Source organism: Siniperca chuatsi, linkage group LG19 (genome assembly GCF_020085105.1).
Source record: "Siniperca chuatsi isolate FFG_IHB_CAS linkage group LG19, ASM2008510v1, whole genome shotgun sequence".
NCBI lineage: Eukaryota > Metazoa > Chordata > Actinopteri > Centrarchiformes > Sinipercidae > Siniperca > Siniperca chuatsi.
The window spans coordinates 13,425,368-13,450,091 of record NC_058060.1 but is presented as its reverse complement, the minus strand read 5'-3'; the positions used below and the strand labels follow the sequence as shown (position 1 = coordinate 13,450,091).

The 24,724-nt window shown below is 41.8% G+C and overlaps 2 protein-coding genes and 1 long non-coding RNA gene across 7 annotated transcripts in view; 1 reads left to right on the top strand and 2 right to left on the bottom strand.

The window, feature by feature from the left end:
• Positions 1–19,804, bottom strand: part of mtrr (5-methyltetrahydrofolate-homocysteine methyltransferase reductase) — a 32,773-nt gene extending 12,969 nt beyond the window's left edge. The window contains exons 1-12 of one of the 5 annotated variants that reach the window (XM_044177026.1): positions 19,690–19,804; positions 18,847–18,991; positions 18,486–18,639; positions 18,194–18,311; positions 17,556–18,072; positions 17,363–17,476; positions 17,093–17,249; positions 16,847–16,935; positions 14,314–14,494; positions 5,118–5,160; positions 1,406–1,586; positions 598–716 (exon numbers count right to left, since the gene is read on the bottom strand). In XM_044177026.1, the coding sequence (XP_044032961.1) occupies positions 598–716; positions 1,406–1,586; positions 5,118–5,160; positions 14,314–14,494; positions 16,847–16,935; positions 17,093–17,249; positions 17,363–17,476; positions 17,556–18,072; positions 18,194–18,311; positions 18,486–18,639; positions 18,847–18,990 (1,817 nt within the window). In that variant the 5' untranslated portion in view covers position 18,991; positions 19,690–19,804. Of the gene's footprint in view, positions 1–597; positions 717–1,405; positions 1,587–5,117; positions 5,161–14,313; positions 14,495–16,846; positions 16,936–17,092; positions 17,250–17,362; positions 17,477–17,555; positions 18,073–18,193; positions 18,312–18,485; positions 18,640–18,846; positions 18,992–19,113; positions 19,343–19,421; positions 19,570–19,689 lie in introns of those variants that run through there. The other 4 variants (XM_044177025.1, XM_044177023.1, XM_044177024.1 and 1 more) reach the window with 4 other exon arrangements.
• LOC122866857 lies at positions 5,890–14,307 on the bottom strand. Its single transcript, XR_006375818.1, has 2 exons — positions 14,161–14,307; positions 5,890–8,931 (listed from the first exon to the last, which is right to left on the bottom strand). It is a non-coding gene; the product is annotated as an uncharacterized LOC122866857 (long non-coding RNA).
• cct5 (chaperonin containing TCP1, subunit 5 (epsilon)) lies at positions 19,669–24,721 on the top strand. The gene is made up of 11 exons (XM_044177028.1): positions 19,669–19,954; positions 20,373–20,433; positions 20,679–20,843; positions 21,485–21,683; positions 22,349–22,541; positions 22,991–23,140; positions 23,226–23,345; positions 23,561–23,746; positions 23,841–23,978; positions 24,161–24,341; positions 24,446–24,721. Exons 1-11 carry the CDS (start codon positions 19,850–19,852, stop codon positions 24,571–24,573), a joined length of 1,626 nt encoding a protein of 541 aa, XP_044032963.1. The 5' UTR covers positions 19,669–19,849; the 3' UTR covers positions 24,574–24,721.
• Positions 24,722–24,724: the final 3 nt, after the last annotated feature.

Below are 24,724 nucleotides of genomic sequence, written 5' to 3'. Positions count from 1 at the left end.
ACTTTTTACTTTCAAATCAATAATGCTCCATGTGCTGCTTTGACTCCTGGCTCTTCATTACAGGCCGAGTCATAAACTTCTGCATCGTAGAGGGCTCACTTTATTCCTGTTGAGACGAGTGAAGAATCTGAAATAATCCCTGACGTGATCACAGCCCTCGCCGCTAGATTTATTATGCCTTCTGAGACGTACATGGCGTCGACTTTTATCGGCTTTAAGCAGGGTCTCATTTAATTGTCTCTGCAGATTACTTGAAAATATGCCTAGATGATACACACTTAACATCACTTGAACAATGTGAATATTCGTTACTGGGTGCAGAATTTTATCTGCGTCACACAGTGCACAAATCAGCATGTAACCTGCATGTTTCTTTTGCTTGACATGAACATTTAGCTGACCTACTTCAGCAGCATATGTTGTAACATGTACAACATTGGCAGAATCAAGTACATTACCACATGCACTTGATTCCTCTTCAAGGAGACATTTGCAAAATGGGGGATCTCAATATCTGCCATGTCTCTCCTACTTGATAAAAATGTCAGTTATTATGGTGCAAGATAATATTAGAACATATTATTAAATTTGTCATACCTTTGCTGGAGGAATCCAATGAAGGGGGCAACTCCTGTGCCCGGTCCAACCATTATGAAGGGCACTGACAGGTCAGAGGGAGGCCGAAAAGAGCAGTTGGGTCTCAAACTGACATGGATCTAGGGTCAGAAGCCATTAGCAAGCATTTAAAATAATGAGAGTAATTACAACAATGCTGAAAAGCCAGTGTGGGCCTACCAATCTATTAATTGATCTACTTAATATTCTAAGACATACTAATAGGAAAACTCATGAGCTCCAACTGGAATCCATAGAGTCTGTGGTAGAGAGGATTTACTTGCTTTAATTTAAATTAATTCTTTAATTAACCACACACAAATGGTCCAAAGCTTGTTCTATTTTTGGTGTCTCACACATTAAAATTGAGTTTCCAGAGCAGTCTAAAACATGTAGTACAAACAGGTTGAATCCCTAATGCCTCGAGTTCTGCAGTTTCATGGAGACACTGCACGATTATCTGATATTCTGCACCACACTTGCCTTCTATGTTACTCAAGAACCTCTTGAACTGTAATATTTGAAGGAGAATGGGCAGCCCAGCTCTCTAGGCATTTTTATTGAAAAGAAACTAAGACAAAGACAAAGAAGGGATGGCAAAGTAAGGTGTAGCAGGACTTCAACCTAGCCAGGAGGCGTACATGTATTTTTTTCTATGAGTGGGGGGTTAAAACTATTACAGCACCTGAACACTTGTACTCGCAAATATGAGCACTTATCAGCCAAGACCAAGAGTTCACAAATTTGCACAATCTAGTTTCAGCTCTCCATTTTGCTGTGTACTCATTACCTTTGGCAGAGCCGGGCTGCCGGAGGATTCAGCCTTCCCAGGGAAGACCAGGACAGGATTGATGAGGTCAAACAGCCAACCAGTACACAAGCCTCGCCTCCCCGCAGGCCGCCCAGAGCATGCTGGGAACTCTACCATGTTAAAGACAAAATGCAGCTTTCCTGGGTGTCTAAGACAGGAGCTATAGAGATGGGACCACAGAGAGTTTGAGACGGAGGAAGACAGAGATAGAGGGAAACAACAGTGTGTGTGCAAGGCATACAGACAGTGACAAGCAGGGAGATGAAGTGAAAAATAGAGTGAAATATAGAAGCAGAGGTAGAACAGAAGGGTAGAGAAAGGAACAAGCATTACGAGGCAGGATAAATTCTCAAGAATAGACAACAATGCTCCTATAAATGATTCACACACACCACCTTTAGAGAAATCTAGTTTAACAACAGCTGGTCAAAGTAACAAGGATACATAGACATTTGATGCAATGCCAGTTACAAATATGGACATGACATTGAAATGTGCTAAATTCTAATCTATGGCAGTATTCCCAACCTTTTTTGTTTTGAATGGATTTTAAACTGGATGTAATTAATTATTTATCCATTACTTTAAGCTAACTATTTCAACTGTTTATCCATTACTTTTAGCTAACTACTACAACTGCTTAGCCATTATTTGAAGCTTTATTTTAGCTAACTCAACTGCTTAGGCATTACGTAAAAACAAACAATTTCAACCATTTATCCATTACTTTTAGCCAACTATTTCGATTTCTCTGTTCGCGTGATAACTCATTTTTATGGACTCTCAGTCACAACAGGTGTTACAAATGACCACTGGTTGGTGGGAGGTATTGTGCAGCCAGCCTATTGTAGCTTATTATATATAGCCTATACTAAAGATTAACATCACACCAATTTGTAATCATATTTGTGTCTTAATTTTCCTACTTAACACAACTACTTTGATTTTTATTTTTTAAATCAAATCATAATGTAATTTTTTTCTAATTAGTTGAGCTACTCCACAATCTTTCCACTCCCCTGGCAACTATAGAAGTACCCCTTAGGATAAAAGTACCCCTGGTTCGGAAACACTGATCCACACAATGACATCTGATTCATTCTAGACTTAAAAAAAAAATTACTGCTAGGAGTGAGAAAAAATATCTTTCTGTCTGTCTTGCTTCAATAAGATTGCCTCTCCCTCCTCTCTGTTCCAGTCTTCACTGCCGGCTGAAGAACTCTTACGCTCTCTCATCCTTCACTCTCCAGTTCCTGTGGGCCACTGGAGACCTCTATTGACCACAGCATCAATAATGCAGGCCTCTAATGTCTCTGCACCATCTGATAAACTACAGCCACCATCTCTCCTGTCCGTTCCCTGTCTCTCTGCATAAACATACAGAACACACACACACACACAAAAGCAGCTAAGTGAGGACCTAATGAGAGGAGCGGAGAAGTTTTGACATTGCGTTAAATGTTGCTGTTCCACACGTGCTTTAAAGCAATCCTAATGGGTACTAGCTTAACAGGAAGAGCAAATCAATGACTGGCTAAGTGAGGCAAAAAGAAGGAACACTTGAGTTTATTTAAACTAAGCACAAGTAGCCAAAGGCTATACAGTACTTACAGTCCATTCATTTGTGCATGTTTTTTCACCCATCGTTGAGCTTATTAGGGAATTACATCTACAAATACCCATCCAAACAAAAGCACACACAAAATGAACTACAGTGTTCTGGTTCAGTGGTCTGACAAAGGGAATCCATAACAGACTTTAGACATACACACATACATAAATAATAATTAATAATAAAGTATTAGTATACTCTCTATATATAATGATATATGTAATCTATATTTAAAGAGTTTCCCCTCGGGGATCAATAAAGTATTTCTGATTCTGATGAATTCAGATATGCTTTGTTTATTTTTAAAATTGTTTCTAAATGTCTCCAAAAATCCAAAAAATGAAAATGCCACACTTTACATCATTCACGGAGCTTTCCTCTGATGTTATAATAAACCCACATCAAATGTCAGATAATTGAAAAGCTCAATCTACCACAGTGAAGGAGCTAGCAAAATTGCAGATCTCGAGTGGAAAGCAATGCATTTCTTAGCTGCCAATAGTGCAAGACCAATACATATTATATCATGCGAACTCGACAGTTTTATCTAGTAGTACCTAATAAACAGGAGGATTTAGAGGTACATTGTCACGCATGCACAAGGGTAAAATATCAACAACAGATTTCCAAAATGGGGTTGGAGGGTTATAACAGTGGTTCCCAACCTTTTTGGTCTAAAGTACAGCCCTGTCATTTGAACTGACGTACCCCTTCTTCGATTCGCAACTATCATGTACCAAATGTATAACACTATTGAAAAGTGGATATTGTTACAATATTTTTTTCATACATTTGAAGTGTCAGTGTTAGTGTTGGTTTGGTCACCAATCATACTACTACCACTTGGAGAGAAGCTGAATGTTCCAACCATTTATCTATTACTTTTAGCTAATTATTTTAACTGTTTAGTCATTACTTTTAGCTAACTATTTCAACCGTTTGTTCAGTCATTTTAGCTACCTGTTTAGACCACTGTGCTCGCTTGCTAACTAGATCTTACTCACTCTTACATAATTGCAACAGGTCCAGTAGTATTAAGGTGTTACAGCTGCCTTAATATGTGGATATATTCTTTTAATGAAATCATAATTTCTATTTTTTTCAAATAAGTTGAGCTACTTAATCTTTCCACGTACCCCCTGGCAACTGCAGAAGTAACCCCCTGGGGTACAAGTACCCCTGGTTGGGAATCACTGGGTTACAAGACCAAAATATATCTACTTCCAACCATATCAACTACCTCTTTTCTTCTTGCAACACCACATAAAAATGGCATTTCACTGTTCATCTTATGCATCTTTTCTGGGGTATAATACATCCTATGCAGAATCTTAAAAATAACTAACTTAGGTCATAAATTATGTTGGCATTTAAGCCAAACATTGTCTAGATTTTCACATGTATTTGTAATAAATGCTATATGATTTTGAGAAATATTCTATCTATCGTCACCATTATTAAGATTACAATCAAGTTTGGAAGAAGACGGCTGTGCAAGAGACCCCTGCGTAGAATTATTCAGGGGTATTTAAAAATACCTAAAACAACTGAGCGGAAGGGAGGTCATATTTCTGTTGCAGCTGTGTAAATGACAAAAGACTTCAATCTTCAAATAAATGAAATGCATCAATTATTCCCTTAGCATGCCATAATTCAAATATCATCACCATTACAACAACATAAAAAAGGACAGTTTGTCAATGTAATTCACCGCTTGTTGCCACTTTCCATATTCGAACACGGTTTAGAATCCCTGGAAAAGTGGTCAGTTTCATGGATTCTTTAACTCCAAAATTAGGTTGATGTTTTAACTTATAAAAGTCATCAACACATCCAAGGATTCAATTCTTCTCCATAAACTATCTGTCTTTGTACAATTTCTTAATGTATACATATTGTGCATCTAGGAAACACCAGTAGAAATTAGGAAGCCACCACAATCACGTGGAGAGATTAAGACAACCATACATACTCATGGATACTTGTTATTCCAAATGAATGTTGCTATAAGAGCACATTTTTGCACAGGTTCATGCAGTACAAAATGTAAGCTGCATTCTTATTTTTCTGTCACCTTACCTGGCTGCTGAATAAGGCCTGGGCTGCAGTTTCGGCAAATGCTCTGAAAGGCAAGCACAACTGTCAATCATCCCGCTGTATCGAGATTTTGTTACACAGACACCCATGACAGAGAGGAGACAAAATAAGTGAAAGTCATCTGGGCCCATTGAGACGTCCTACCTACCAATCTATCCTCAGTAACCCCCACCCAGGTAACAGTCTTGTTTCTAGGACACACTTCTATATTTATGAAATTACAAACTCAGGGTTATGGAATCCCAAGTGTCCAGATGTGGAGCCAGTAGGAAACAGATTGCTTATGCAGACCTTATTTCAATGCCAACCATGAAGGTGCCCTCTTTTGGGTAATATGTAGTGTGCATTGCATCTGCGAGGATGTGTCAGAGAAATCAGGAAAACTTATAAGAGTTAGCGATAACTTTTCACCCTGTAGCACCAAGATTAGCCATTTGCTATGCTATGACCACCACCAACTATTAGATGTGGGCAAAAAGAGTGAGTGACAGTTGTGTGATGTACTTGCTATGTACTCCCTTACATTTTATTTGTATCTAAGTGATAGATGAACCTGGAAAAGTAAAGCTGCACCATATGTACCAGCTGAGGCCTTACAATAACACATTTTTCTGCTAAATTGGCTGGAAAGACAAACAGCTGGACTAAATCTGCTCTCTCCTCTCTTTCTGGATTTCTCTGACATCTAACAGCTCAGGGTGTTAGCAAGACAGCTCCGCACTTTGACGTCCATTTTATCTCTTTGGGCTGAGGATTTTTTTTTTTTTTTTTTTTTTTAATGGTGATGCATGAAACACTTAAAAGTAAGTTTGAAAGAGGGTTTTGAACAAAAACATTGGCCTTGCCCAAACAGCAACCTTCCACTAAAATTTCAATCAGATTAACTCAGATATTAAAAGAAAAAACAACAGGCTCAAGGGCTAACACATTTTTAAAAGTATGAACGTGGTATGAATTTGGTACAGAAAATTATGTTATGCAGCTCTTTTATTGATGTTTGATATATAGCAGTATCTTGGGCCAAATGTTTGGCATGACATGGAAATAAAAACTTAAGTGAAGAGAACTTTTATTGTGAAAAAGAAGTTCAAATGTTTAGACAGAGTCTCAAAATGTATTAAGGACTGGGGGGAAGGCAAATGTACTAGTAGAGCCAAGATTACACGCTGGCCTTGCTTGTAAAGTAGATACAACTCACAGTGAGTCTTTTGTAAATAAATCTTAAGAAATAATCAGGACTAAGATGCAATGCAATAGAATTCATGTTTCTCATAAAAAGGGCAGTAAGTAAGCCCTGAGGGCAAAATATTTTTGGACAAATCACATACAATATATCCAGCGATCCTTTCCATCAGAAACACACACCTCTCCATCTCCATGAGACGGTGTATCATGTACGTTAACACAATCCTCTGCAGCTACACGGTGCTCGAGTTCTTGCCTTTCTATCACAGAGTGACAGCACATGTCCCTAACAGAGGACAATCAATCCATCATCTCACATCACTGCACCATGATGATACTGGTGGTAGATACAAAGGATATATCACTTTTAAAATCTCAGAGTGCAAAGCCTTTTTTTTGGTTGTAGTGAGTGGCTTGAGGATACATCTTAAAATATGTATTTAAAAAAAAAAAGGTACAAAAAAGTACAGTCCCAGGGTCCCCGCTATGTTTTCAGAAATGATCATTTTCAGGGGTATCATCGATCATACCGCACAACAATATAATCTATTCCATCTCAAAAGTCTCTCTGCACTGCAATTTATATGTAGAGGTACCATTTTAGTGGGAAAAAATGATAGCAATGTGGTTGAACATTAAAGTTATACTTCTTAAGATATATGGATAGTTTCTTTGGCTGCAGATGGAATTGGGGGAGAATTAGGGACGTTGTTAGCATTAAAGCATTAAGAAGAATTCTCCTTGGGAAGGTTTTTCTTTTCTTAACAGTCTACAAATGCTAATTTCAAGTTACTTCTGAGAAAAGGACCTGCAAGCTCATGGTTTTCCAAAACCATTTAAAAGTTTTCCATGGCATTTTATTAAATCTTAAATGAATGAAGATGGAATTATATGTGAAATGCAGTGCGTTCTCTGTGACCATGAAACTTCATTTTAAATTTCAAGCTTTTCTGGAGAGAGGGAGAGCACAGGGAGACATTTGCTTTACTTTACTTTACTTTAGTTTGCTTTACTTTCTTCCACAGGTCACAATCGAGCTAAAGAAAAGAATAAAACTGCACCTTGGTACAATTTCATTTGAGCCCTTTGGTAAAGTAAATTGAAAAAGATGCTCATGGACAACATTCAGCTCCCTGGGGCTATGACCCCAAAGTTTTCATCTGACACGCTATGTGAAACAATGGACCATATAACAAGAGAGCTGACTCTGGGAAGCAGGTATCTTTCTCAATTTATACCCAGCAGTTACTTTTACACCCAGCCTGCACTTGGCCAAAGACATCTGGGCTCAGACACATTTCTCCTCATTATTTATAGTTTGTGTATAACAGTACGAACTCTGATCAGCAAACACCTCCCCTTCGGTCGAGGTAATGAACCACGAACAGTGCAAAAATGCAGCAGTGCACTTTACCAGTGGCACAATGAGTCAGAGTTGACCATTAACCTATGATCCAAATGGACCCTGCACGCTTGTGTCCTTGCAAAGCTCAGTGGCTCCCCAGTAAACGGCCCCCTGTCCCCCAAATAACAGCTGTTGCCCTGAAGGGCCTCCAAGGCTGCATTTTTCACGAGGGCACGATTTTTAGCGATTTCCGATTTCTGCATCAGTTCACCACTGAAAAAAAGGTGCTGTGGTTGGCAAGTAGACCAAAAATAACTGACACTGGGGTAGGCCAAGAGCTGTGACACAGCTGTTTTAGAGGACAACTCAACTTGTATGTAAAGCTGTAGCCAACTAATTTCACTGTCTGGTAAGTTTCAGTCAAAGCTTATTAGATCTATACTGAATAACTGGCCAACTATCTTAATGAGTGGAGAGAAAATGTTAGTTTTCTACCGACAGTGCCTCAAAGGGTCAAAGGAGGGATGCCATAGATGGCCGATAGCAGCAAAAAATGATCAGTATTATTAGCAGGGAGGGAAACGAAGAGAAAATATCTCTTGACTTGCAGCTACAATACTGCCATTATATTCACAGAAACTGCGGCACAAAAACCATATTGGGGCTACATGTACTTAAAAATGAGACAAGGAAATGAGTGTTGATCCTTTGGGGAGCCCTCTGATGTTCACTGTCTGACCATTCAGTATAATTAAATGCTCTGACAAAATCAGCCTTGAGTCTGGGCTCACAAAGCTTGCTTTACTGGGGCTACAGTGACCCCTACTGGATGAAAATGATCCCGACAGACAAACCTGCCTGAATAACAAATATGATAGACAGACTTGACATAACCTGAGGTCTCTTCAAAAGTGAAATAAATAGTTCTGAAGTCATTTATTCCACTGATATTTTGTACAGGTGCAGTCTAAATCCCAATCTCATGTCAATCACTGCACTTCCCCATTTGCTTCAGGCAACATGAAAGCCTGCATTTAATTAAGACATGTATCTATTATAATAATACATTTCAATAAAAAACAAACTGAAAAACATCTAAAAAAATATGTCAGAATATTAGTCTGTTTTCTCATTAGTCACTGGATAAATGTTGTGCATAAACCCATTTGCTTTGTGACATGAAGATTAAGTAAAATAAAAATGATTTGATCAGTTCCCTTTTGGTCGGTACACTCGGTACAACACATAAGTATGGTGACAGTACACCTTGAGACTGCTGCAGGCAGGGAGGTCCCGCCTCCCCTTGGGGTTATAAACACCCTGCACAGTCTCTCCTCTTCAATCTTTTTGCACTTCACCTCGCTTAATCTGATCACAGCAGAACACTTGCTAGCAATTGAACTGTCTGACCAGAAGTGAGCTTGCTCCCTACCCAGGGCATCACTATCAAGGCTTGTTTCTGCGTTGCACTTAATTTAGCTTGTTAACTAGCCGCACTTCATACCGTTTAGCGCAGCTAACAGATATTTGTTTAGCCTCGCTAACAAATACAACATTCCTTCACCCATTTATCAGAATCAGAATCAGAAATACTTTATTGATCCCAGAGGGGAAACTCTTTTGTTACAACCGCTCACTATCACGTCAGTGCACTCAGGAATAGAAGTACTAAGCAAAAAATATAATACACTATAATACAGTTCAGATAAATTAAGTACCAAGTGGGTATAAGTATAAAATTAAAATAAGTGTAAAGTACAAAGTGGGTTTACCGGTTGATGATAATAATGCGGTATAATAATACAATGTAATAATACAAGTATTAAGTAATAGTGCATAAACTGTCAAGTTAAGTGTAGCCTATTAAGATTATAATGAGACGGTGGATATTGCACAGTAGTAATAGAAGTATGAATAAATATCAATAAATAGAGAATTTTAAACTGAAAAGAGTATATTGCACAGCAGTATTAACACAGAATATTGCACAATTATGTCAAGTATTGCAGTGATGTTAATGATCAATGTCCAATTTAATGACTTAGGGTCATATAGACTAACACTTAGAGGGAGGAGTTAAAGAATTTGATGGCCACAGGCAGGAATGACTTCCTGTGATGCTCTGTGGTGCTTTTTGGGGGGGATGAGTCTTCCGCTGAAGGTACTCCTTTGTTTGACCAGCACGTCATGGAGTGGGTGGGAGACACTGTCCAAGACTTGTGTACTTTGGCCAGCATCCTCCTCTCTGACACCACCGACAGAGAGTCCAGCTCCACCCCCACAATGTCACTGGCCTTACAGATCAGTTTGTTGATTCTGTTAGCATCCGCTACCCTCAACCTGCTGCCCCAGCATGCAACAGCATACAGGATAGCACTGGCCACCACAGACTCATAAAACATCCTCAGCATTGTACGGCAGATGTTGAAGGACCTCAGCCTCCTCAAGAAATAGAGGCGGCTCTGGCCTTTCCTTCAAAGAGCTTGAGTGTTCTTAGCCAGCCCAGTTTATTGTCCATGTGTACTCCCAGGTACTTGTAATCCTCTACAATGTCCACACTAACCCCCTGGATGGAAACCGGGGTCACTGGTGCCTTGGCCCTTCGTAGGTCTACAACCAGCTCCTTAGATTTTGTCGCATTGAGCTGCAGATGGTTCTGCTCACACCATGAGACAAAGTTCCCCACCACAGCCCTGTACTCAGTCTCATCACCACTGCTGATACATCCCACCACATCAGAAAACTTCTGAAGGTGGTAGGACTCTGTGTGGTGGCTGAAGTCCGTGGTGTAGATGGTGAAGAGGAAGAGAGAGAGAACAGTCCCCTGAGGGGTCCCAGTGTTGCTGACCACGCTGTCCGACACAGTGCTGCAGACGCACATGCTGTGGTCTGCCAGTCAGGTAGTCAACAATCCAGGACACAAGAGGGGCATCCACCTGCATCGATGCCAGCTTCTCACGCAGCAGGGCTGGCTGGAGGAGCATCCACCTGCATCGCTGCCAGCTTCTCACCCAGCAGGGCTGGCTGGATGGTGTTGAAAGCACTGGAGAAGTGAAAAAACATGATCCTCACCGTGCTTGCCGGCTTGTCCAGGTGGGTGTGGATGCGGTTCAGCAGGAAGATGATGGCGTCCTCAACTCCCAGCCGAGGCTGGTAGGCGAACTGAAGGGGGTCGAGGAGGAGTCTGACCATGGGCCGCAGCTGTTCCAGCACCAGTCTCTCCAGGGTCTTCATTATGTGGGAGGTCAGTGCCATCTGTAGTCCTTGGAGCCACTGGGACGCGGCGTCTTCGGCACAGGTACAAGGCAAGATGTCTTCCAAAGAACAGGGACCCTTTGAAGACTCAGGCTCAAGTTGAAGACATGTTGAAGGACTCCACATAGCTGGGGGGTACAAGCTTTTAGAACCCCGGGGCTAACTCCATCGGGTCCTGCAGCCTTGCAGCACGGCTAATGACTCGCCTGTTTAGCTAGCTAACTTGCGATAGAAGGAATGGCACCAGAAAAGAAAAGGCATTCTCCTGGCAGGTCTAGCAAGGCTAGCGTAGCCAGGAGACCCAAGTATCGCCCATGCCCGAGCGCATGTGGAGACGGATACACACAATGCTTGCCTGGTCTTGGCAAGCTGGACGCTAAGGCCGCACTTGCTAGCCCGGAGTCCTGTGCGCACTGTCACCAACTCCAGAAGACAACCCTGGAAAGATGTGTGGCTTTCCTGACCAAGGTGCTGGGAGGCTCAGCCGCTCGAGGGGACCCTCTGCTGTCTGAAGTTTCCGAGTCCTCCAGGGAGTTGGAACTTGACCGTGTAGACTATGGAAGCAGAGTGGGACAGTCGTGGGGGGATCAGATGGACAATATCCTCCTTACCAATGGGTTCATTATGGAGTAGGACCCAGACCGTCACCATGGATACTGTACGGCTAGGTGTACTGTCTGACAATGAGCTGTCTCTGGCCGCTTCAGGAGGTTTCTCAGAGGGGGATGCTGAAGCCAGAGGAGAGGAGGACGGAGAGGAGCATAGCCCGGGCCTCAGTGTAGGAGATCTTCCGACCAAGACGGACGGCACCATCCCGGCTCTAATTGATTTGTGCCATGGCCAGCTCCACCTACCCGCCAACAGCAGACACAGCTCGCGGGAAACTATTTCCTCCCCCAACAGCCTGCAACGGCGAGACACAAGCTGCCGGTCTTCCCCGACTTTACACTGGAGCTCTCATGGTCCTGGGCGTCCCCCAAGGCTCCGCTCTCTCTGCCATTCTTTCAGTTCTTGAACCTAGAGGGTATGGAGTCTGCTGGATTAACCAACATCCCCCCGATGGATGACACATTGGCCACCTGGCGCCTAAGCCCAACTCGGCCAGTGGCAAATCCACGTCCCCGAGCAGGCAGTGTAGATTTTCCGCTGCTCAGCTGGAGAAAATGTACCGCGCCCGGGCTGACTGCTCATGCACTGAATACGGCCTCCATGCTGCAGGCTTACCAGGCTGAGAAGTTACAGGACCTGCACGAGGCTCTGGTGAAGAAGGAGAATGCAGCCGGGTTGCTGGACAAGGCAGGCAGAATGGCTGATTTCATTCTCCGGCTAATGGTAATGCTCGGCAAGCTGGCCCCAAGGGAACCTCCCTGGTAGGCGTGCTCGGCCTCGCAATGGATCATGGGTACCGTAGTCCAAGGCTACAGGCTCCAATTCAAACAGTGCCCTCCGCGTTTCAGAGGCATTCACCCATCCTCCCCCCCAGTAATGAGAGAAGAAATATGCTCTCTTCTGGAAGCAGGCACTAAGGACTGTTCCTATGCACAAGAGATATTACAGCCGCTATTTTGTCATTCCAAGAAAGGATGGTGGTCTCCGCCCCATCCTGGATCTGAGTGTGTTAAACAAATACCTAAGAAAATTCCAGTTCAGGATGCTGACCTTACGTCAGGTAATGCAATCAGTTTGGCCAGGAGATTGGTGCACTATGGTGGACCTGAAGGATGCATATTTACACATAGCATTACTGCCAATAAACAGAAACACAGTTTCTACACTTTGCTTACAAGGGCACGGCGTACAAATACCAAGTTCTGCCGTTCGGCTTATCGCTCACCCCTCGCACTTTCACCAAATGCTTAGAGGCAGTCTGGCACCGATCAGAAGTCAGGGGATACGAACCCTCGACTATCTAGATGCACTGCTGATCCTGGCGGACTCAGCTCATCAGGCTGATGTCCACACATCCAAGCTGATGGCTCACCTGCAGTCTCTAGGTTTCATCATAAACAGGGAGAAGAGGTCTCTCAGCCCCAGTCAGAGGGTTTGTTTTCTAGGCCTGGAGTTAGACTCTGTAGAGAATCGAGCTCGTTTATCGTCCCGGCGATTAGCTGTTTTCAACAGGTGTTTGTCGCGGTTTCAGCTGCATCACATCGTCCGTCTCCGCCAGTGCCAGCAGCTACTGGGATTTATGGCATCTATCAACCCAGCGGTGCCTCTGGGCTTGCTGATGATGAGGAAGTTTCAGCACTGTGTGTACGCCAAACAGATGTTCCCCTCAAACCAGAGAGATGGGAGGATACGGGTCACTCCATTGTGCATGAGTGGTCTGCTCCCGTGGAGAGACTCAACGCATCTGAGCGAGGGAGGCCCTCTGGGCCAGATCCTCTCATGTGTTCTGGTCACCATGGAGGCATCCAAATGGGGCTGGGGTGGCATTTGCAGGAACGCGTATGCGAACGAGACCTGGACGGCCGAGGAGAGGCACATCAACATGATAGAACTATACGCAGTGTTTCCGTCACTAAGACATTTTCACGACAGGTCTGCTAGTGGGACACAATGTTCTTCACCTCAAAAGAAAACACACATTGTCCTATGTTCTTCTCGCTAAGGGACAGCAGCGCACCCCTCAGGTTAGACGCGGTGGCCCATTGGTGGCCGCGGACACTTCTATATATGTTTCCTGCAGTTGAGTTAATCCAAACCACACTGGAGCACATCTGCTTAGAGGGCTTATCAATGATATTTTATCATTCCTTCAGGAGCTGCTAGAAAAAGGTACTTCCTTTTCTACGATAAAGGTCTATCTGTCAGCAATTTCTGCATGCCAGTCGGTGCTCTCAGCAGGGAAGTGATGTAACAGACGTTACAATTACTGTTGTGCCAGGGCCAGATCTTCTCAGTCTAGCTGCAGGGGTGTCTCGGGGTGTGCTGCAAGATCCCCATACTTATGTGTTGTACCGAGTGTACCGACCAAAAGCGAACCGGAGGTTATGAATATAACCAATGTTCCCTGAGGGAGGGAAACTCGGTACAACACAGGTCAGCCCCTCACCACCTTTTATTTTTTAACTCAGTGAAGTACAAAAAGATTGAAGAGGAGAGACTGTGCAGGGTGTTCATAGCCCCAAGAGAAGGCGAGACCTCCCTGCCTGCAACAGTCTCATAGGTGTACTGTCCCCATACTTATGTGTTGTACCTCATTTCCCTCCCTCAGGGAAGACTGGTTATATTCATAACCTCCAGATTTTGCACTTCAGAATGGTTCTCATGCAGCCTGTTATCTAATACATCTAGCAAGGATGATTTTTACCCAATAACCCTGATCACTATAGACTCAGAGAATTTTGGACCTTATGACTGACTGAGTGAGATAAAAGCAGGCACTCTGACCTATGAGGAGGCTGAGAGGAGGTGAGCAGGATGGGAAAGCTGCGAGAAGCTCCGAAACGCTGAGGCTCGGGTCTCTCACATACAAGTTGTAGTCTGTGGTGCCTTGTTTACTGCAGAGTTCCTGCAGTCTCCTCCTCTGCACACCATCCTCCGTATGCTCCACCAGCGCTCGGAGAAATGCCTGACAAAGAGACAAAAAGACAGAAGCTGTTTTGCACCTCCGTCAGCAGCAAATGGTTTTTTCCCCAGTTTTTCTGACTTAGGTTTCCATTCACAACTGTAAAAAGAAAAGGCATTTAATACATTTTTTATCACTGCAGTAAAAAAAAAAAAAAAAACTCCAATACCACACTGCACCCAGGCCATATAAAATGTGAGTCTTTGTTAGTTTTCTAGTTAAACAAAAAACATATATGTAGAGCCATTTTATTATACACAATGCACTTTCTGCCCCTGTAAAATTGTCATTTAGTTCTTAAATGCTTTTAACGCAACTGAGAAATTAGCACAGGCAAAGAGGCATTATTTTAATCCTTAAACAAATTCATCAAAATTAATGAATGCAATCAATTAATATGTTAAATTTGCAGAAAACAAGCAGCTGTTTAACTGGTATTTTATCAATTTTGTAGGCTGTGATGTAAATTACAGGTTTTAAAAGGATCATGAAGAAATATTATAAATGCAACTCCTCAACAACTTTTGGAGGGATTTTACTTTATTCCGCAACCATCAATCACTCTGATACAGTAATCACAACTTCTGAATATTTGCCATGCCTAGTGTTCTGTATAATTTCAGTGATTCATTATAGTTTATGAGTGCATGTATGGAGAGATTAGAGGCACATTCTTGTAGCTTGCACTGAAATAATTATTATCCCCATCTTCCAATCCATTCTGTATAGACAGCACTTCACCACCATTTGACTAGTGTCAAAAAATAGTGTCTGTATCTGGCACAGTCTCTGGATAGCTTCAGTAATAACACAACATTTGTCTCAGTAGAAATGGCAAGCCAGGACATGCCAAGTATATCTTTCTTTATTTCTGTTATGTATATTGGAAATTGTACTTACTTTGAGGTGATTATGTTTCACTATCCTAAAAATCATGGAGTATAAAGATTATAGGTCTCGTAAATACTTTAGTAAAACAGATTAACTGCTTGGATTACACAGACTGGCATTGTAAAATAAAACTCTTACTGCCTGGTAAATCTGTAGACAACAGTTTGACCTGAAACAATCAATTTTTGTGCAGGAATTTAATAACACAGAGGAGAAAATGAGACAAGTCTTATATACAGCAGGGAACTGAACTGATGGTAGCTGTTACAATTAGGATGGACTATATCTTTCTGACACATTATCAATTTGATTTGGACAGTTGAAAAGCTTCTCTAATAAAATCAGTGCAGAAATCAGGAGTACTGTTTCCCTAAATGTCTCTTAAACCATCCTACTGACCATGTGATATCTTACTGCATAACATATCTTTATTTTTTAGATGTTTAAAAACAAAATAGAACATGTTTCAAAAAATGTTAGTATGCAGAGTGCCATAGGGGATATTATCTTGTAAGTGCTATGTGATTTTGTGCTTTAAAAATGCTGCATGCTGAACAATACTTACAATGTTGTATTTATTAAGAAGCATTCGGATTACTGCCATATTTTGACATTTTAAAAATTGTCTTCCTTTTGTCATTCAGTGTGCTTACAAAGAACAGTAAACTACTGATGCAGCTCATGCCAGAGGGGACTTAATGGTTTTCATTTTGTTTAGACAATAATGTTTTTATTAAATAATGAATTTAACTAGTGGAGTAAAAACTACGATGAGGGTGTAATTTTGTGGACAAAATAGCTTGAGAAATGGTAATTAGAAATAGGACAAGGATTACAGGAAGGTGCACAATTTAGCTACTGTCACTACAGTAATAGTATTTTAAAGAATGGTGCAAATGTTAGAGAATCAGTTGGAACTCATGCAGGCCACATTCCCAGCCATAAGTTTGGCTCTGCCAAAGCTCAAGACTGTGGCCATTTGACATTTCCACGCACCAAATGTGTTAATCTCCATTTGCCACAGAGGTCTAAGCAAGTTTAATCATTATTTCAGCCTCAGACCTACACTTAGTAAATTCCGTCTTGCCTGAACTTATCAAACCAAACTATGAACCAATATAAATCTTTTGGGTCCAGATCCAGTCCTGACAGACTATTTGAGTACCCATATGCCTGTTCAGTAAGTAGATCATAGATCATCGAGAGAAAAAATAAATGTGAGCATCTGTGTCAAAATATAATTGCACTTCTTCATGAAATACAATAGACTTTTCTCCAAGCTTAGACAACACAAACAAAAGCAGTGTGCTCTAGCCGGAGCAAACATGACACTTAAAAAATGTCTTCCCTCTCATTATGCTGATGCACTAAAACAACAAGTAGGATGTCACATCAAAAAGCAGCTTGTCCAATGCAATTTACAATTTACAAGTAGCTGTAGAGCAATGTTTGGACATACAGTACCTTCTTAGGAACACTTCTGATCTCTAGACACCATGTGAGCAAGTACAGCAGAGAAATGTTGTGGACTATGTAGGATGGCACCTGGGCGCCTATAACCAGGGAGGAAAGAATATTTGAGAATTATCATAACAGGGTAGATACGAATGTCACAAACATAAGAATCTTTTGGAAGAAATGTTATGTTGCAATGTTCTTTTCAAGAGTACATTGGACGCTTGTTAAAATCATTTGACAGGCGCACTTGACCTTTTTTTTTTGTGTCTTTACGTAGAGAAATGTGTACTCTGTGGTTCCTCTGGTCATGAAGGCCCAGTCTGTGGAGCATGTCCTCCACCTCAGTGGCCCTGTTTGGGCAGAACACATCAAACGAATCACCTGGCTGATAGGTCATCATCAGGTATGCCTGAAAGAATGAAAAAGAAGCATGTAAAAGGTCAAACTGCAACTAAATCTATCTAAATTCATATTGCAGGTTTAGAAAAATGTCAAAACAGAACATTATTCTGTCAAGCTTACGGAGATGTCCAGCTCTAAGAGAAGGGCCATCTTGACTGAATCTCCTCTGGTCAACTGAACTGCCCTGGATATGGGAACCTCATGAAGAGTCTCTTTGTTTAACGGTCCAATAAGCTGAAAGAAAACATTTATGAGATGAAGGGTGAAATATGGCACAAACAGTGGTTTTATTACTGGTAGTATCACCCCTCACCTGTTCCATAGTGTCCACCTCCTGAAAAGAGACATCCAGGTAGGGAGGAGGCAGAGCAGGAACATTAAGAGAGGACTCAGACAGCGGCGGCAGGGAGCGTGTCAGTGAGGCTGCCAATGCAACATGGGGAACTCCAGCATCCCCGGTTTGTGTCTCCGGTGCTGATGTAAAAACGCTGGCAGCACCACGAGACTGGGACGCCAACCCAGGGCTCCCTGCAGGAGAAGCTGGCCTAAAATCAGAAACAGCAGTCTGTGTAGCAGAAGCCAAAGATGAAGCAGCAGATGGAAATTTGGAGACCGTTTGCACAGAAGCTCCGACTGACTCGCAGTTCTGGTGGTCAGTCATGCTTAAGAGGTTTAGTTGAACATCTGGTATGGATAAATCAGGAGGTTCGTTTGGTGAATCCCCTGCTTCTCCTTTCAAGTGACCAGTCCTATCAGAAGCCATTTTTGATAAGGCTCCTTTGATTGCTTTCCACAGTCCTTCAAGCCAGGGCTCCACGACCACCTCCAGCCTGAAGAGAACAGCAGATCATACACAGCAGTGTAATAAAAAGAGGAGAAAGAAGGGGGGTAAGTGAAAGGCCAAATGCTGAAAGTTGGATGTCTATACTTTATTTTCTCTGCAGAACTTACCCTACACCATCATCTGCATATCCTGTTGCATAGAATTGTTTGGCTCCAAGTTCCTGTAGACGACGCTCAACTATCTTCCCACCATTGCAGAAATTTGCATAATTTGTGTCTCCTAAAGCTGGAGCAGACAGAGGAAAACAGATGATGATTTCTCAAGCCAGCAACTGTTCAGAAAGTAAACACTGTGCAGTGCTCTGCATTGCAGTGATTATGTGTTTTGCAAATCACATTCCCCATATTGACAGATGAACTCCAAAAACAAGCTACCTCGGATCTTCATAACAGAATTTACCTAAAAGTGCATAGCAAAGGTGTTTATAGTGGTCCGTGGAGAGGGTCTTCTTCTTGATGCGCCTTACAAATTGGAGGGCATTGTCTGGCACTTCCCCATCTCCAGTAGTTGACACAATAAAGACGACTGGCGCATTCTCCTTCTCCAAATTGTACTGGAACCAGTTATATGATTAATCAGTGACTGGTGTTTCCACTAATTGATGTGAAAACACATTACATTAATATCCACAACATCATCAGGCGAGATCACTTCTACTAAGATATTATTGAGGTGTTATTGCGTCTCAGCAGCCATGCAATAGAAGAGGGGCATAAACAGCTCTGCTTCAAATAAAAGGGTTATAATATGCAATAGCTACCTTCTCATTTTGGTTCAAGCAGCTGAGCTCAGCAACCAGTCCGTGCTCCTCTGCCACCTCAGCTACCCCTTCTGCTATGGACTGGGCTTGGCCCTTCTGAGACCCGTACAGGACCACGAACCGAGGCTTCACTTCACAGGGCATGCTAGATAGTCCAGAAAAACACCGTCATTTGTATTGGTGAGGGGTGCATTTGTACATTTTGACAGGCAACAGACAGATTGTCACAGAACAGCCTTCGCAACATTGAACACCACCATAAAGTACCCGGACGTTGCGTCAGTTTTTGATGTTGCCAGCATTACCAAAGTGCACGTGGATTCGAGCATGTTATTTTTCTTTTCATGTCTAACGCTAAATCAACTACGTCATATAGATAGTAGAGTTGCATGTTTTTAGCTAATTGACAACTAATAACTGTCAACTCTGACACACGGGAGACAAGCCGTGTTGTCAACATCTGATCCCCGGATGGTGTCTTTTCGAGCTAAACTTATCCTGTTTAAAATATACTTAAATATAATTAGAAGCAGATATAAAGGCTGTGTGAAGTTATCGGAAGATATATGATCTACCTTTTCAAAACAGCTGTGGAAATTCACACAGTCCAGTCCTTCCCGTGGAATTTTGTCATTACTGGAATTCACGCGAGATTAGGGTACAGACTGAGATTGAACGTGATCGGAAGAAACCACATTGTAAAAAAGATGTTTTCAGTTCTAAACTTAAAATATTCTGTATGAAAGGCTTGTAATTATTTTCTGAAACATTTTATAACATTTCAGTTAATTATCTGTTGTCGTTCTGGATAAAAAAGGTGTTTAAATGTGTAATAAAACACACTTAACGCTACTTGGTTCCGCCCTCCCCGCCCGTGGAGCCTTCCAGAAGTCGCCGGCAGATCCGTGCGGCTTGCAGTTAAGCCACACTCCAGATTTACATCGTAAAAACTCATTATTTTATCCGTTGAACAGTTATTAAGTGTCCTAATCCCTCAGTCATCATGTCTGCTACGGGGACACTGGCTTTCGATGAGTATGGGAGGCCTTTCATCATCATTAAAGACCAGGACAGGAAGACACGGTTATCGGGCATTGACGCATTGAAGGTACAATGGGCTAGCTAGCGGGGCACAACTGTAGCACGTTGGTTAGCAAATTGCTAATTTGCTGTTAGTTGCATGACGTTGGATACGTTAAGCCGACACGATATGTGTTAATATGTAAGGCTATGAGTTTTAAGCATATGTTAAACTGACAAGCTGCGCTTTTGGTGCAATAGCACCAGGATAGCATTAGTCAAAGGATATATTAGTCATGCTAACATTGAGGCCCATGTGCTTTCTGTGGAGTGTTCAGCCACTGGGTGTTGCTACACAAAATGGTCATTGTGGATGCACATCATTTCCATAGTAAAGTTTCAACTCTTTCTCGCAGATGGCAATTTCAATCTGTCTTCGGTATAGATACCAAGAATAAGATCTTACTTAAAATGTGAGCTCACATGGAAATGTTTGTTTTTTGCAGTCTCATATTATGGCAGCCAAGGCAGTTGCGTCAACACTTAAAACATCTTTGGGACCTAATGGTAAGTATAAACCAATGTAGAGCAGTCACATCTGACCTTGTGTCAAAACGGTTTATCATTTGAGAGGGCTGGATAAGTGCGTAGATGTTGAGCTTTTGTGTAACTTAAAGAAAATGAAATGTATTTGACTACTACTTTTTCAATTTAGTATCCTTCCCACATACAATTGTAACAGCTATTTTAATCTTTTAGCCAAGCTCACATGTCACTTCTCCTGAATCATTTTGTCCTTTTTGCATATCCAGGTCTTGACAAAATGATGGTTGACAGGGATGGAGAGGTGACTGTTACTAATGATGGAGCCACTATTCTCAGCATGATGGATGTGGACCACCAGATTGCCAAGCTGATGGTGGAGCTCTCCAAGTCCCAAGATGATGAGATTGGGGATGGAACCACTGGAGTTGTTGGTATGGGAAAGGAGGATGAGGGGTCTAGGGGGATTTTTATGGGCTGTAAACCTGGATTTATACCTTTCCGCTAGCCTGTTTATAATCATAACATCATGCAACCCTTGATGGACGTTACTGAAAAGGAGACAATAACTGCTGTGAAATCATTATACACCCTCAATTTGAGACACAGTGATAATTGTGCCAAGCCTTGTGCTGGAAATGGCTCTGCTAAATCCAAATCCAAATTTATATTTGTATTTTATTGTAGAGGAATAAATTATTTAGCCGTTCTTTATCTCTAAAAGCAGCAGGATTTTGTTTGAATGCATTTTATTGAGGTACTTTTGTCTTCAGTTATTACTAAATAACAGTTGTGTGCGACAATATAAAGAACGCTATTCATGAGTTTCTGTTAACACCATCTCAGTCTCAATGCATTGAGGGTGTTGGCTTTTTCATAAATACACTGAAATGTTTACGCATCCTGCAGCCGTATTAAAACAAAATAGTATGTATTAGGAATACGCTAAATCAAATGTATGTGTTTGAAAAGAGTAATATTGTTGCAGCTCTAATCAAGACAACCTGACATATTTCATCATATGTAAGTTTTTGTTTGTATTATTGTCTAACTGTATTTTCCTCTTCCTCCTCAGTGCTGGCTGGGGCCCTGCTTGAGCAGGCTGAGCAGCTGCTGGACCGTGGGATCCACCCCATCAGGATCTCTGACGGTTATGACCAGGCCGCACGCATTGCCATTGATGAGCTGGACAAAATTGCGGAAACCCTACCCTGCGATCCCAACAACACAGAACCACTCATTGAGACCGCCATGACAACACTGGGATCCAAAATGTGAGTCTTGTAGACACACCAGTGTTTAACAGGAACAATCTTAGATTACTTTCATTACTTAACTACATTCAGTTGCCAGTTTATTAGGTACTCCTAGCTAAAACTAATGCAGTCTAATGCAAGAACCCTGCAATAAATCCTACCTTCATGAAGGTTTATAATGTTCATTACATAAATGGGGTAGACAAAATATTAGAAAGACCTCTCAGTATAATGCAATACAATTCTACAGCACCACTAACTACAGCCTCAAATGACCATACAGTTGAAATCAACACCTCTCTATAATGTTCAGTTTTTACTGAAACTGTTTTCAACTTCATGAAAGGAGGATTTATTGCAGGACTGTTGTATTAAACTGCATTAGTTTTAGCTAGGAGTAACTAAAACTAGCAACTGAATGCAGTTAAGTAATGGAAAGCAATCTAAGATAGTTCATGTTAATTGTATTGTACCTAATAATAAACTGGTAACTGAGTGTACATATGCTCTCTTGACTATTTTGTACTTCAGGTGTAAAACAGAGAAACAATTAAATCATGTTTTCACTCATAAGCTACAATTCTATAGTTGTTGGTATTGCAAAGGACAGTTATATTGTAATACTTTTATTGTTTGACATCAGCAAAGATATCACATCTTAAAGTTCTACTTTTGTCTTTTAGTATCAACCGGTGCCACAGACAAATGGCAGAGATTGCAGTGAATGCCATCCTCACTGTGGCCGACATGGAGAGGAAGGATGTAGACTTTGAGCTCATCAAGGTGGAAGGCAAAGTGGGAGGCAAGCTGGAGGACACACAGCTCGTCAAGGGAGTCATAGTTGACAAGGAGTTCAGCCACCCTCAGATGCCCAAGGTACAAACAAGAGGAGGAATATCACTCTCAGATGATGTCATCTGCTCTCTCCAATTTTATCTTTGATCGCACAAAATCAAATAGTTGACAGTGCATAAGGATGAATTAAATGTAAATGTCTGACATCCATCTACTGTATATGACAAAATATCTCAGAATTTTCTTTTTTTTTTTTTTTTTTTTTCGATGGAGATGATTTAAGGATTGTTTGATTGTCTATTAGAATGTAACCTCAAGAAGTTAAATGTATGTATTGCGTAGAGATTGAGGAAAATGTTAGTATGTAAACAGTAAAAAGCTAACAGTAGTGTACAGAGTTACAGCTCATAAGGACAGTTAATTGCTTTATAGTGCTGCAGCCAAACACTACATGTTATATTGCGTTTTCCTTTTGTGTGACCACTGTAAGATAATGATGTTAACATCAATTCTTCTTTGTCACCACTCAGGTTCTGAAAGATGTTAAAATTGCTATCCTTACCTGCCCGTTTGAGCCTCCTAAGCCCAAGACCAAGCATAAGTTGGATGTGACCTCTGTGGAGGACTACAAAGCCCTTCAGAAATATGAAAAGGAGAAGTTTGAGGAGATGATCCAACAGGTTAGTACTGCAGTATGAATGGTACTAGAACTGAATTCTTCACATCTGCATTGGCATGTGGTTAACCTTAAAACTCTTACTTCAGGTCAAAAGCGTTGGTGCTAACTTGGCCATCTGCCAGTGGGGCTTTGATGATGAAGCCAACCACCTTCTGCTTCAGAATGAGCTGCCAGCCGTGCGCTGGGTCGGAGGGCCTGAGATTGAGGTGAGAGGCGCTTGTCACATGTAAAGTAACTATTTAATTGTGGAAGTAAATGTAAAGTTACTATTGAACAAAATATTTTCACGTCCTTCATCACTTAAAATCAATCATGTATTCACATTTTATGGCCATGTGGCGCCAATGAGCAGAAAACTATGAAGTAGAATATTTCTTTGTTTGTGTTTTAAGATATCCAATGTCAATTGTTTTCTCTGCAGTTGATCGCCATAGCCACAGGTGGTCGCATCGTGCCACGGTTCTGTGAGTTAACACCAGAGAAGCTTGGCGTAGCTGGTTTGGTGAAGGAGATCTCCTTTGGCACTACAAAGGATCACATGTTGGTTATCCAGGAGTGCAAAAACACCAGGGCTGTAACCATTTTCATCCGTGGAGGCAACAAAATGGTAAGCACAAATGTGACTTTTACTTGATGCCATGGTATCTATTTATGTTCATCTATCCCTCTTGGTTCACCTTTTATTTTATCTATCTCATTAGATCATTGAGGAGGCCAAGCGTGCTCTCCATGATGCTCTGTGTGTAATTCGCAATCTGGTCAAAGACAACCGTGTTGTGTATGGAGGAGGAGCTTCAGAGATTGCATGTGCTCTGGCTGTCAACCAGGCTGCAGATAAGGTGGGAAGCACTAAAATCCACAGATACTTTCTGAATTGAGCAAAATTAACTACGGTATTACTTTAGAATGAGAATAAATGTTTGACGCTTTTTTTGGCAAGTTCAGATTCTTCAATCCACCATTAAGATGCTGTTTCTCTTGCTGCTCTGATCGTCTTTATTTCTGCCCCTCTCCCCTATAGTGCCCATCATTGGAGCAGTATGCCATGAGGTCATTTGCTGATGCCCTGGAGGTAATCCCAATGGCGCTGGCTGAGAACAGTGGGCTGAACCCTATCCAGACCATGGCAGAGGTCAGGGCCAGACAGGTCAAAGAGACCAACCCGTACCTTGGCATCGACTGTCTGCACAACAACACCAATGGTACGGAACCAACTGTCAGACAATGGCGACACTGCACTTTAATGTCAAAGCAGATGGCAAGAAGATGACATGATATTGAATGGCTTTGTCTTTCTCCTACACAGACATGAAGCAGCAGCATGTGGTCGAGACGCTGATTGGCAAGAAGCAGCAGATCTCGCTGGCTACTCAGGTAGTCAAGATGGTCCTAAAGATTGATGACATCCGAAGCCCAGGAGAGAGTGAGGACTGAAGGCCTCCTGGAACACTTTAAGATTTCTGAGCTGTTCTAGAGGGTTTAGGCACTTCCCCGGAACTACGTCCAAACCGCACTGCATATTTAATACAAAATGTTCAAGCTGTTGTAGTAGAGTCCCCATTAAAATTCTGGTCCATTGAAACTT